This window comes from Antechinus flavipes, chromosome 2 (assembly GCF_016432865.1).
Source record: "Antechinus flavipes isolate AdamAnt ecotype Samford, QLD, Australia chromosome 2, AdamAnt_v2, whole genome shotgun sequence".
Classification (NCBI taxonomy): Eukaryota; Metazoa; Chordata; class Mammalia; order Dasyuromorphia; family Dasyuridae; genus Antechinus; species Antechinus flavipes.
Window position 1 is genome coordinate 384819757 of NC_067399.1, and position 13690 is coordinate 384833446.

The following is a 13690-nucleotide window of genomic DNA, read 5'->3' on the forward strand; positions in this document are numbered from 1 at the left end:
ATCAACAAAAAACATATAAATCAAGGCCCAATTTGTAGCAATCACTAATTTCTGAGGTATAAATGCTCACCCTGAAAATTTAATAATTTCAGGTTAAAACTGCTTCCAACATATCCCTCTTTGTAAACCTTAAGTCACTAGAGATAAATAAATTATTATCTATAAAATAGTTATATCATGTACACAGCCTTCCTCATAAAGCTCATAAGAAAACTGTTTCATAAACTTTAAATGAAACATAAACGTGCTATTTTTAGAAGTAATTATATTTGTTTTCCCCTTTTAACAGCCGGATTGAATGGGTGTGGCTGCATTGGAGTGAATATTTGCTGGCTCAAGATGAATTTTACCGGTGGTTCCAAAAAATTAAGATGACCTTGGAGACCAGAGTGGAGCTGCAGGTGGGACTAAAAGAAAAGCAGTGGCAACTTAGCCATTCTCAAGTCCTGCTCAATAACATCTTGAACCAGTCCATCCTTTTGGATAGGCTGCTCGAGGAAGCGGCCTCCTTGTTCAACAGGATAGGAGATCCCAGTGTAGATGAAGAAGTCCAGAAAAGAATGAAGGGAGAATATGAAAAGATAAAGGCCCAAGCCCAGGTGAGATATTGTCAATTCCTTATGTACTTTAATCTGTAACGTATACCTGTTTCTGCTTTGTTTTAGCTCATGATGCTTGCTACATTTCTACATTCCACCTTACTTGACCTGGTTGATTGACCAGTGATCACTATTATAGATAGGTAGTCCTTGCCCTCCAGAAAGATAGCTAAGACAGATAAAGATAAATATTTTCATAAATAGACCTATATTTGGTAGCTCAATCTATATATACATACATATGTTTTAGATAGATTGATAAAACTGTTCATTGCTTTGTATGATTAGTCAGTTGATAGGAATGAAATAATTTAATAAAAAAGTTTTTTAAAGGACCAATGAATTTAATTAAAAGATGAAAATAAAATGGCCAAAATTATAAATGAGATGTGATATTACTATGAATTAAGTGAAATACAGAACATTATCAGAGACAGTTATCAAAGACAATAAAATGAAATCCTGATTTGGAGCAATCCCTGATTTTTGAGGTATAAATGTTCACACTGAAAGTTTAATTAGATAATTTAACAAGAAACAAGAAAATTGGTCTTAATGCAAGAGCACATGAGTTCAAATCCCATTTCTGATATGTAGTAACTGCATGATTTTGGAATAGTCACTTAACTTATCTATGTTCTAGTTAGACATGTACTGGTAGGGAGTATTGTAATCCTGAAGTTCAGTATACCAGTAAAATCATGAGTCTAATCCATGTTTCTAACAGGAACTATTATATACATTATATCAAAAAACTGAAAATTGAAATGAGATAAATACCTCTCAAAAATCCAAATTTACAAAACAAGAAATAGATTGTTTAAATAAGCCAATTTCAGAAATGGAAAACTGAACAGATCATAAACAAGCTGCCATGTAAAAAACAAATAAAATCTATCTGGTTCCAAAATCAGATGGATTCACAAGATAATCCTATCAAACATTTTAATAACAAAAAAAAATCCCTATCTTATATAAACTGTTTATAGAAATTGGATTTAAAGTTAGAATTGACTTAATTATCTAATCATAAGATCACAGATCTAAAGGTAGAAAGGATGGTAATGGATGTCTCATCCAATCCCCTCATTTTGTAAATGAAAAAAAAAAAAATGAGGTCCAAGGTCTCACATGTAATAAATAACAGAGCCAAGTTTGGAATTTGGTTTTCCTAGCCCCAGGTTCATTGCTACATCAGTTTTTCCTATCCCCTCTCATTTTTTAAAAAAATAAATTTTTATTTTAACTTTGGATGGATGATAATACCAGCTTTATCAACTCTTCTCTTTGCCTCTCCAAAAACTTTCTATAAACAAACTTTTCATTTAGCTTCAATTTCTCTTATTTTTTTGAATTTCCTTATTGCAAGAAAGTTGATTATTTTGACTGAACTCATCCACCAATTTCTTCACTTGCTAATCATTGGAAGAGTATCTCACATGTGGAGTTACAAGAATCAAAGTTTGTCATTCTAAAAACTATACTGCCACTTCTGCAGAACAAAAAAAAAAAAAAGAAGAAGAAGAAGAAGAAGAAGACTTCCAGGTTAAAGGATTATTTTGAATTTGTGTTTGTTTCATGGGCTGCCTTGCCAAAAAGTTCATCAGGTGACCAGCATAATTGTGAGTCTTTCCCTGCTTAGCTGAACTGGTTCTCAGAAAGCAGACTCAATCTGTTCCCTGATCTACAGTTAAAGCCTTTTCTTCAGGTTAGGTCCCACCAGAGTTTGTGATCCTCTGCCATAACCTTAACTCAGGATCCTCTCTGCACTAGGATAGAGTCCTTGGATAGAACTTTGTGGAAGGGTAGCTGCAGGGATGTGCTTGTAATTTTTCAATAACCAGCTTCTCATCCTTCCAAAAAAAGTACACATGAAAAATTTTTAAATTTTTTTGTTCTTATTAAAGCTTTTTATTTTCAAAATATATGCATAGATAATTTTTATAACATTGATCCTTACATAGCCTTGTGTTCCAAATTTTCTTCTCTTCCAATATATGTTATACACTATATGATGAACTTTTAAGTTTAATTTACATTATTAACATTTTCTCTATCACTTTCTTTAGCCTAGATGATCAACAAAACAATAAGTCAAGCTCTGATCTGTAGCATCTGCTGATTTTCAAGATCTAAGTGGTCACACTGAAAATTTAACCAATATGAAACAGTGCTAAAATACCCCATCAGATATCTATCTGATGATCTCATGTTTTTGTACGATGGGTACTCTTTCCATACACCTTTCTATTAATAACAAGTGCTCTTAGACTGAGACCCCTAAGTCAGCTTCTTGCCAGAATGAAACAACCTTTTGAGTTATGTGTCTATCTATCATTTAACTCTTACCTATGTCTTCAACAAGCTGTTGCATGCACAACCCAGTAAAATCATCTTGGCAGATGGGCTAACCTACAAGTCTCAAAACTATCAGTGAGTTAGGAGAATGACTATCCCAAGCATCTGAAGATTTCCTCTGGCAGAATAGACAGATGAGAACAATTTGTTTCAATAGCCATGAAGGCACTATGTAGTGTTTAGAGCTTGATCATACATTGAAGACGCTAAGGTCATCACTGCATACTGGACCATCACCAGTTGTCTTGATTTTTATCTTGCCACTGGACTTTGATAACTATGTAAGAGAGAGGGAGGCTGATGACTTTCTATAACTCTGCTTCACTTAAATATGATTCGTATATGAATCTAAACCATACCTTGTGATGTCATTGGTCCTCTTTAAAACAAAGAATGAATAACAATATGCATACCACTTATTCTGTAGCTGTAGTCAAAGTCCCCTAAATTCTGTGCCCTATGGTCATTGGGCTAGAAAACAGGACACCTTAGCCAGAAATCTATTTATGTTAATGAAAAGGATCAAAGGGATTCCCATCCTGGAAAGTTTAGAAAAGAGATTCCTCCTGATAGTTGAGCTTGGGGGGAGAACACTGTACTGATAAAAGATTTCCTAGTCACCTTTGGAAATTTAAATGCTACCTGCCTATGGTTACTCAGCTCCTTCTCTGTTGTTTCTTTTTTTAATCCTTATGTGTCCCATTTAGACATATCACCCCTTTGGTTGGTCAGGTTCCCAGCCCATTGGCTCTACCACAGACAGTATGATGAGATCAGTATATTTACAAGTTGATCATTCAGAAGTATAAAAACTTTACTTAATAGTGAAAAAATTCTTTCTTGCTTTCATTTCCTCCCTTTCTTTCTCTTTGTCTTCCCCTCTTGGTTTGTGTGCCTGTCCTTTGGACCCCAAGCTATATAGACAAATGGAAAAACGATTTAGTGGGAAAATCACTGGCTTATGTTGGGTTAATAACAAACTAAAGTGCTACTTTACACAGCTTTCTTGTCTTCTTTCTATCCCCTTCCCTATTTTTTCATTTCTTTTCATAAGGTTCTCTTTCATCTTTTCTCTCTTTCCCTTTATCCTCTTTTCTCACCCTTTTCTTTTTTCTTTCTCCCCACTTTCCCCTTTATTTTTTCCTTTCTTATCTTCTTTTCCTTTTCTAACTCTTATTTTCCTCTTATCTTTATTTCTCTCATTTTTCTCTTTACTTATTCTCTTTATCTTTTCTCCTTTCCTCTTCTTTCTCCCTTTTCCCTACATCTCTTCTTCCCTTTTTCTCTATCTTCTTTCCATCCAGTCTTATTTCTTCTCCCCATTCTTTCATGTTTTTTCCTGTTTCCCTTTTTGTTCCCACTTCCTAACATCATTTCTCCCTGTCACCTCTCCTCTCATTTTTTCTTTTTTTCCCTTTTCTCCCTCTATCCTCTTTCTTTCCTTCTTTTTCCATCTGTCTGTGCACTCCATTTCCTAAACTTGACTTTTCTTTTTCTAAATATCCTAGCAAATTCTTAGTGAGATTATTTAGCAACTATGGCAGATGCATAGTCTATGACCCAGAGGCCTGGGAGGCAACACAAATCTAAAGAGGCTGTTCATGTACTTTTGGGAAGAGCAGCAAGCAAAACTGGCTGCTTATGTATAAATGTAAAGGGCAAGTCTGAGAGTAATTCAGAATAAAATGTACAGTGGGTTAGTAGAACAGCTGCAAGAAGAACAGGGCTAAGGGAGAGGCCTTTAGAAACAGGTTAAGTTTTGCCTAAATCAAATTATGCCAGTTGGCTGCCTGCTTTCCCTTTACTCCCAAGCCTGTCTTGCTATAAAACCAAGTTTAAACATGCCTCATCTTCCATTTGTTCTATTGTAGTGCAGGGAATGCTGCTAACACAGGGAATCGCATTCATGGTATATTGATGAGAATGAAGATGACATGTCAAAATGGAGTAATTGGGAAAATAGGTTTTGGGAAAAGCCATTAAAGTATGGATAGATAGAAGTGCAAGGTGGAAAGGGAGACAAGGATCTGCTGATCAAAGGTCTGCCAAAAACAACTAAGAAATTTCTGCCAAGTCATCTGTCCTCTTACATATATGTGGCAGGCAGACAGGCAACTAGGTAGCTTAGTGGATAGAGTGCTAGGCCTGGAGTCAAGTAGATCTGAGTTCAAATCTAGCCTCAGAAATTAACTGTGTAACCCTGGACAATTTATTTAACTTCATTTACCTTAATCCAGTGGAGAGGGAAGTGGCCAACTACTCCAATACCTTTGCAAGGAAATCCTGTGGATACTTTTGCTATAAAGAATTAGACACAACTGAATGATTGGACATTAATAGCAATTTTCCACACAAAATCTTATTTTGGTACCTCATTATGATATGGAAGTGACCTTGGGTTCTTAGAGTCAATGGCAGTAGATTAAAAGCTCTAACGGGTTCTATTATAATAGAAGAGCTTCTAATACAAACCTGATAACAGATTAGTTATGTTTTCCCTTGTCACCAGTTTTGTCACCAGCAAGCTGTTATTGAAGGAACCAATATGTAATGAATTCCTTGGATATGGAACTCATAAAACAAAAAGTACAAAATGATACCTGATCCTATGCAAGCCCCTTCTGATTCTTCAGGGATAGTGGCAGAGTGATGGAAAAGGGGACAGAGAGTATCAATAACTACACACTTTTTGTACTCTCTGTAAATAAGAGGCTGACTTTAGAACCAGAAAATCTCACCCGTCAGATCATATTGACTGTATGAAGCTAGACAAGCAACTTAACCTCTCAGTATTCATGACAACTCTCTAAGACTACAACTGGCAGAGAAGGTACTAATCTACTTTGTAAAGTAAATTTTCTTACCTAAGAGTTGCCTAAACCAATGAAATCACTGGTCTAATCAATTTTCTAAACATAAAGAATCAGCCGTTAGGACACTCAAAGTGAGATCCTTGTCCAGTGACAAGCCAATGGAAACACAACTGAAGGAATTAGTTCTGTTCTGGACATGTTAAAGTTTGAGATATGTTTGGGACATACAGTTTAAAATGTCCAATAGGTAGTTGATAATTTAAGGCTGAGATCCACTTGTGAGATTCAGACTGCATATGCAGATTTGGAAGTCATCTATTTAGAGGTGATAATTGAGCCCTTTGGGAAATGATGATGTCACCAAGTAGGGAATTGTAGATAGACAAGAGTAAAAGACACAAGTCTTCAAATAGAGGGACAGCTTGTGGGCATCATTTCTCCAGCAAAAAGAGACTGAGGTATGGTCACATGGGTAAGAAGAGTACCAATATAGACTAATGTCCCCTCCCTCAACTCCCCCTTGAAAAAAAAGAAAGGAGAGAATATATGGGTTTAATGCTGTAGAAAGGTTAAGAAGGATGAAGATTCAAGAGTCCATTAGTTTTGACAATTTCATGATCAGTAGTTAACTTTGGAAAGAACAATTTCAATTGAGTGATTTCAGAAATAGGTTATAAGATTTAGTAGAGTGAGACAGAGAAGGGATAGTTGCTGGATACAAACACTTTTTCAAGGATTTTAGCTTAGAAAGGCTTACTATATTTTTGTGCTCCTTTTACCATTAAGTCAATTCTATTTTTTAAGATATTATTTTCTTCAGCATCTCTTTGTGTATCATTTTTGAAGCTAGTCATTTTTGAAGCAAGATATTGGATAATATATGGCAGATATGATAAGATCTAGTAAAGATTTTTTCACATGAAGGAGTTTTTCACATGTTCATAGATAGCAGGAAAGGAACTTATAGCTAGGAAGAGACTGAAGCTTAGAGAAAGAGGGGTTAATAATGTAGGCAGGGTGGTAAAGAATATCTGAGCAGATAAGATTGAGGGTTTATGTTGGGGAGTTGGACTTGCTGAGAAGGGCCTTCTCTTAATGATTAAAGGAGGGAATAGTGGGAAAAGATGTCAGAAGTTTGTGAGATGAAGGTAGATTTTAAGATAAGGAAAAGGGAACCTCTTAGTGAATGGTCTTTCAATTTTCTTAGTAAAATACAAGAAAAGGTCCTTAGCTAAGAGGATTGGAACAGGGGGTGCTATCACAGGCATGAGAAAAAAAAAAAAGAGAGATTTAGAGCAACCATTAATTTGAATGGAATAGAGAATGAATTAGGAAAAATAAAAGGACAGATTCGGTATAATAAGGGACTAATAGAAAATAGATCACATGAATTTATAATGAATATAAGTCACACAGAGTTGGGCAGCTTCATCTTAGCTTGAGTATGGAAGTAAGGAGAGAGTTAGATAGAATGAGTAATTCAGGATTAAGATGTGACAATATATAATAATTTATAGGAAAAGGGGAGCCAGGGCCTGGCAAGTAAAGCTAGAGTAGAGTTAAGCTGGTTTATTTTTGTATAAGTTAACCTATGACCATCTCACTTCTCTACTCAGTGAATTCCAGAGGCTTTGTTGCTTCTAGGATGAAATATAAACTTTTCTGTTGATATTTTAAAGCCCTTTACAATCTGGCTTCAATATATCTCTCCAAGTTTTGACTGAGATTGAAAAGGGAGGAAAATGTAGCTTCAATAAGGGTTATGCCCTTCAAAAGTACTGAGGAATAAAGTGTTTGACAGTCATAAGGTAAAGAATATACTTTACTATTTGATAATTTTGATGAAAATTTAGGCATGGATGATGATGATGATGAAAATTATCTTGGAAAATATGGTTCAGGAGTAAGGGACAAATGAAATTGAGGATTATAGATTATGCAGAAGTTTCATGCCTAATTTTTTTTTACTAGATCTGTGATTTCAATGGTAAAAAGAACTTTCTTTTCTTTTTTAAAAAATTGCTTATTTAGTATTTTATTTTCCCCAATTACATATAAAAACAGTTTTTAACATTTGTTTTTGAAAGTCTGAAAGTTTTTGAAAATCGAAATACACTCCCTTCCTTCCTCATTGATAAAGCAAGCAATACAATAAGGTTACACATAAATAGTCATGCTAAACATTTCTACATTAGAGTAGTAAAAGAAAACATAGACCAAAAAAAGTCAAGAAAAATTTTTTAAAGTTTTATTTAAAAAGTATTCTTCAATCTGTTTTTCAGTTTCTTCTTTAGGGATGGATAACATTCTTTTTTTTTTCTCCAAAATTTTACTTTTCCAAATTCATGTAAAAATAGTTTTCAATATTTAGTTTTGTAAATTTTGTGTTCCAAATTTTTGATACTGTTGAGCATCCTTATTTTTTCCTGAAAGCTTTTTCTTCTTTGAATTTTTTGTGATGCTGCTCTCCCTGCAAATTGTCATTTTCCCTGGCTATTTCCTTTCAACTATCTGTATAGTCATATCCTACTTTCTTCTGGCATGGGTATTTTTCTCCTCCCTCTGTATCTTTTTTTTTTCCCCTTGGTAATCTCATCAAATCCCATGAGTTTAATTATAATCTCTATGGAGACAATTCCCAGATCTATGTATTCTGCCTGTTTCTCCCCTGAACTCTAATCTCATATCGACAGTTATCTGTTGGGCACTTTAAAATGGGCATATCAATGACATTATATGCTTAACATGTCCAAAATGAAACTGATTATTTCCCACTCTCCCATAATCCATCCTTCTGCTTAGACTTCCCTATTTCTGTCCAAGAAATATTCAGCTTGCAAATTGAACATTATTTTCAACTTATTCTTATTCACTTCACCTATTCAATTCATTGACAAATCTTGCTGTTTCTGTTTCACAATATTTCTTGTATCTATCCTCTTCTTACACAGCATGACACTAATTTAGGTCTTTAACACCTGATGATTATAGGTCTTCTCCTTGGTCTCACTGCCTCAAGTATCTTGTTACTCCAGTCTGTCCTCCAAATATTGGCCACTTTTTTTTTTGTTTACCTATGACCTTCTCCCTTCTTTACTCAGTGAATTCCAGAGACTTTGCTGCTTCTAGCATGCAATATAAACTTTTCTGTGGATATTTTAAAGCCCTTTACAATCTGGCTTCAATACATCTCTCCAACTTCATCATTACTTCCCTTATTACACTCTTATCCAGTCTTCTCTACATTCTTCCCAGATGACACAGTATTTCTTATATCCACACCCTTTCGTTGACCATCCTCTGGAATGCCCTTTCTCTTTACCTTTACCTCATAAAATCTTTCAATTCCTACATGACTCAGCTGAAACACCTTCTTCACAAAATCCTCTCCTGATACCTATAACTTCCTCTCCACCTATCTTGCATTTAAATGCCTTGTATTGATTTTGTACATATTCATATTGCTACATACTGTCTCTTACACCCCAATAGAAAGTAAGGTTCTTAAGAACAGTACCTATTCCATTTTTTTGTCTTCATTTCCTCACCATTATCACAGTGCCTGGTACACAACAGATACTTAATAAAAACTTATTTATTAACTGGTTGATTGAATTGCCTTATAGTAATTCTATAATGCAGTTATTGACTCTGAGTTTCTCTCTGAAAAGGGCTTATGTTTTCTATGATGATATACTTCTTATGATACTGAATAGTTGTGAGTCATGGAATATCAGTCTCTAAAGAATAAAAATTATGAGTCACCCAAAAGGGAGTGAAGAGACACATGGCAGACAAGGAATGTAACAGAATCCTACAAAACAATTGCATTGAAGAAGAACAACAAAGGATATCTTCAGAATCAGAGATCTAACTTAAAAAGGGAGATAAAGAGCCTTGTAGCAAAAAAGAGGTGTTAACTAAAAAACAGTATCACTAATCCATGAGACACTGCAAGAGATTTATTACAAGAGAAATGAATGTGTCTATAAGAATTGATGAACAAGCTAATTTTAGAAAGGACTGGAAATATGAATTGATGCCGAGTGAAACAAGCAAAATCAGGAATATGTTGTACACAATAACAGCAAGAATGTGCAATGATCAATTATGAAAAACTTAGTTCTTGTCCCTGGTTCAGTGATCCAAAACAATCCCAATAGACTTTGGACAGAAAATGCCATCTATATCCAGAAAAAGAACTATGGAGATTGAATATAAATCAACACATGTTATGTTCACTTCTATTTTCTGGTTTTTTCCCTCTCCCATGGTTTTTCCCTCTTGCTCTGATTTTTCTCTTCCAAAATGATTCACAAAGCAATATCTATTAAAAATAAATAAATTTTTAAAAAGTGAGAAATGAATATGTATGTTGAACAATTAATGGAAAAGCCTGACTGTCCTATTGGTATCCACATGATGCTGAGATATGGAGGAAAGCTCCCAACATCAGCCCTTTAAACAGTCTGTACAAGAATTATTCTTCCCATATGTCCTCCATACCCTAAAGTCACAGATAACAAGCTTAAGAGTCAAAACTCTAAGACTTAGATATAGGAAATACTTTCCTGAATCCAAGTCTTCTTTTCTTTACATTACACTCTACTACCTCCCAAATGAAAAGTTCAGTTCCATTACTTTTATCAGTGAGTTAATATAGTACAATGGAGAGTACTGAACTTGAACCACAGAGACCTGAGTTCAAATGCCAGTCCTACTACTTATTACCTAGATGAGCTTAATTTTTTTTAAGGAAGTGGGAAAATAGGATGGGGAAACTCAGCATAAGGGGCAGCTACCTAGGGCAGTGGATAAAATGAGACTGGCCTCAGACATGTAACCGCTGTGTGACCTTGGACAAGGCACTTAACCCTGTTTGCTTCTTTCCTCATCTATGAAATGAACTGGAGAAGGAAAAGGCAAACTATTTTAACAATCATAGTAAGAATAGACAAGCTTCCTTTAGTACTTTATGATTACAAAATTCATGTAAATTGACAATTTTCATAAACATCACATCTATTAATTTACTTTATTTTATATCTCTTTGCCCGGGAAATAGGTATTATTATCCACTTTACAGGGATAAAAAAATTGAGACCCAAAGACCACTCTATTTTCATAGAAAGAATGCCACCACAAAATTAGCTAGAATATTGTACTAATTCCAAGTTTATGGTCTGGTATGAACTATTTACCCTGACTACACTTCAATTTAGCTCATTGTAAACAGGAGGTAATACCTTCCCACCATATACAACATAGGGATGTTAGAATGTTAAATACAATAATGTATGAGATATTTTAACTAATAGTACCCAGTTTCCATTTAATAACTTTACAAGGAAAAATCTAAACTCTCAAGTAGCTCTGGAATTCAGACAATTTTTGGCAAAAGCTGAATGTACACCTCAGTGGAGGGGGCCTTGGCTCCTCTCAGCTGTTCAGGATGGGAGCAATAATTATGCTTGCTGACCTTTATTATATTTAAATTCAGGAAGGGATATTGGCAGGATTTTTCATTTTGAGCATTCTTAACTAATGTAATTTACTGAAATTATTATCAGAATACAATGGGGATTTGGCACATGCTCAGACCCCATTAGTCTGCTTAACTAAAGCACCTTCTAGCACCATCTTGAAATAATTACTTCATTATCATTCTTGTTAATATAGCTAGTTATATGCTAAATATTTCTTAAAGTTTACAATTTACTTTCCCCACAAGAGCCTTGTGAGGGAGGGAGTGAAATTAGCAAATTTGTAGATGTGGGAAATACACTAGTCAGTATGTCAGGTGATTTGCAGGGTCACAAACTAGGACCAGAGCTTGGATTCAAACCAAGATTTTCAGACTTTTTTTTTTCCTCATTGAGGCAATCAGAGTTAAGTGACTTGCTCAGGGTCACACAGCTAATAAGTGTCTTAAGCTGAATTTCTTCTGACTAGAGTGGTTTTCTGTCTACTGCACCACCTAGTTACCCTTGTGTTCAGACTTGAAATTCAGCATTCTTTTCACTATACCATGCTGGATTTAAATAAATACTTCTGTTATGCTCTATTGGGTAGATTAAAGAACCCAAGTTGTTATTTATTTTGTGTAGCATACTAGAAGCCCACAAGTCAGAAGACTTGGGTTCTAATACTGGTTCCAATGCTTTATACTAGCATTATAGACTTGAACATTCAATTAAACTCGATTTCTTTTTTCTCAATATTTTCTCTTTAAAATACATATAAAAATGGCTTTCAACATTCATTTTTGTAAGACTTTGTGCTCCAGATTTTTTTCTCTCCCTTCCTTACTTTTCCCTTCCTTAAGACAGCAAGAAATCTTTTAAAACATATTTCTATACTTGTTATTTAACATCAATTTCTTACCACTGTAAAATAGTGATAATAATATTTGTTTTTCTTGTCTTGTAGGGTAGGTAGTACAATGGATAAAATGTTGCACCTGGAGTTAGAAAGAGCTGAGTTCCAATCCATACTGGATACTTAGTAGCTATGTAATCCCTTCTTGGATTCAGTTTCCTTTGTAAAAAGAGAATAATAATAGCACCTATCTCTCAAGGTTATTAAGTGGATAAAATAAGATAATATATGTATAGTATAATACTTTGCAGACTTGCAAGTGCTATGTAAGTGCTAGCTAATAGTGCTAATATTATAGGATAGTTCTCTGTAAATCTTAAAATTCTATAGAAACATGAGCTGTAATGACAGTAACAGTTATTAAATAAAGTATGGTGCAATGGAAAGAACTCTGGATTTGGAATCAAAAGATATCAGTTGAATCTCATCTCTACTATTTATCTGATGTTTTTTGAAGTATAAGCATATACTTCTCTGGGATACATCTCTGGGATACATCTTCATATATAAAATAAGAGGGGGAAGACTAAACCTTAAACTTCTTTCCCACTTAGCATCCCCACAAAAGTAATAATATAAAATGGTTAAAATGTAATTTAATTCAACAAAATCTGCTTGTTCTAGCACTGTTTTAGGTGCTGAGAGTGATAGAAATAAGACGTGAATTCTGCCCTCACAGCATTTATTATCTAGGAGGGAGACAAGACATGTATATTATTAGAAGACACGATAGAACAAAGTAGAAGCCTAAGACAGTTTAAAGTGTTCATCAAAATCATAGGAAGTAAATGACATTTTTTTCCTAGGAAGATTAAGGAAAGTTTCTTGGTGGAGGTGTCCCCTGAGCTGGTGGAAAGATGGTTATTATTTCATCGAGTGGAGCTGCAAAGGGAGACTTGGGAAACAGATGAGCAAAGAGACAGGAAGGAAAGTGCAAAGTGTAACTAGAGAGCAGTGAATAATCCATTTTGCCTGGAATGAGGGACTGAAATGGTAGGAAATATTTTCTAGCTTTATTAGATTATAAAGAGTACAAGCTAAAAAATTCTGACTTTGCTCAATAAGTGATGAGAAAACTTTGAAGGATTTCCAGCAGATAACTGTCTCAATATTATAGTGAGGCAAAAGTATGCCATTCCTCTGAAACTTGGAGAGCTACAACTTGCTGGTTTCATTTATACTTCTGATTTATATTTCTGACTTTTTAGTCAGTTAAGAAATTACTGCTACTCATTAAGGAGTCAGGAGCATGGAATAAGGAGCAAACAAGCCAAGGTCAAGAACAAGGCACAAATGTTGGGGAGATGAATAAGGATGAGGGTTGGATGCAGAGTCTCAAGTAGAAAAGAAGGGTTGAAATCAAGAATCCCATTGTCCAAGATGGTGCTAATTAAAAGAGAGAAAAGCTATGAGGTTCATATAGAAGGATTCCATGTCCTACAAAAATCAAAGGTTTCCTTGAAGCTAAGCTCTTTGAAGGCAGGGACTATTTCATATATGTGTTTATATCCCTAGCACTTAGCACAGTGATTGGTTCTTAAT

General features: G+C 34.7%; 1 protein-coding gene across 1 annotated transcript in view; it reads left to right on the forward strand.

Moving 5' to 3' along the window:
- Window positions 1-13690, forward strand: part of SYNE3 (spectrin repeat containing nuclear envelope family member 3) — a 206549-nt gene that overhangs the window by 93571 nt on the left and 99288 nt on the right. Inside the window, exon 8 of the mRNA XM_051978431.1 lies at window positions 290-599. Coding sequence (XP_051834391.1) covers window positions 290-599 — 310 coding nt within the window. The remainder of the gene's footprint in view (window positions 1-289; window positions 600-13690) is intronic.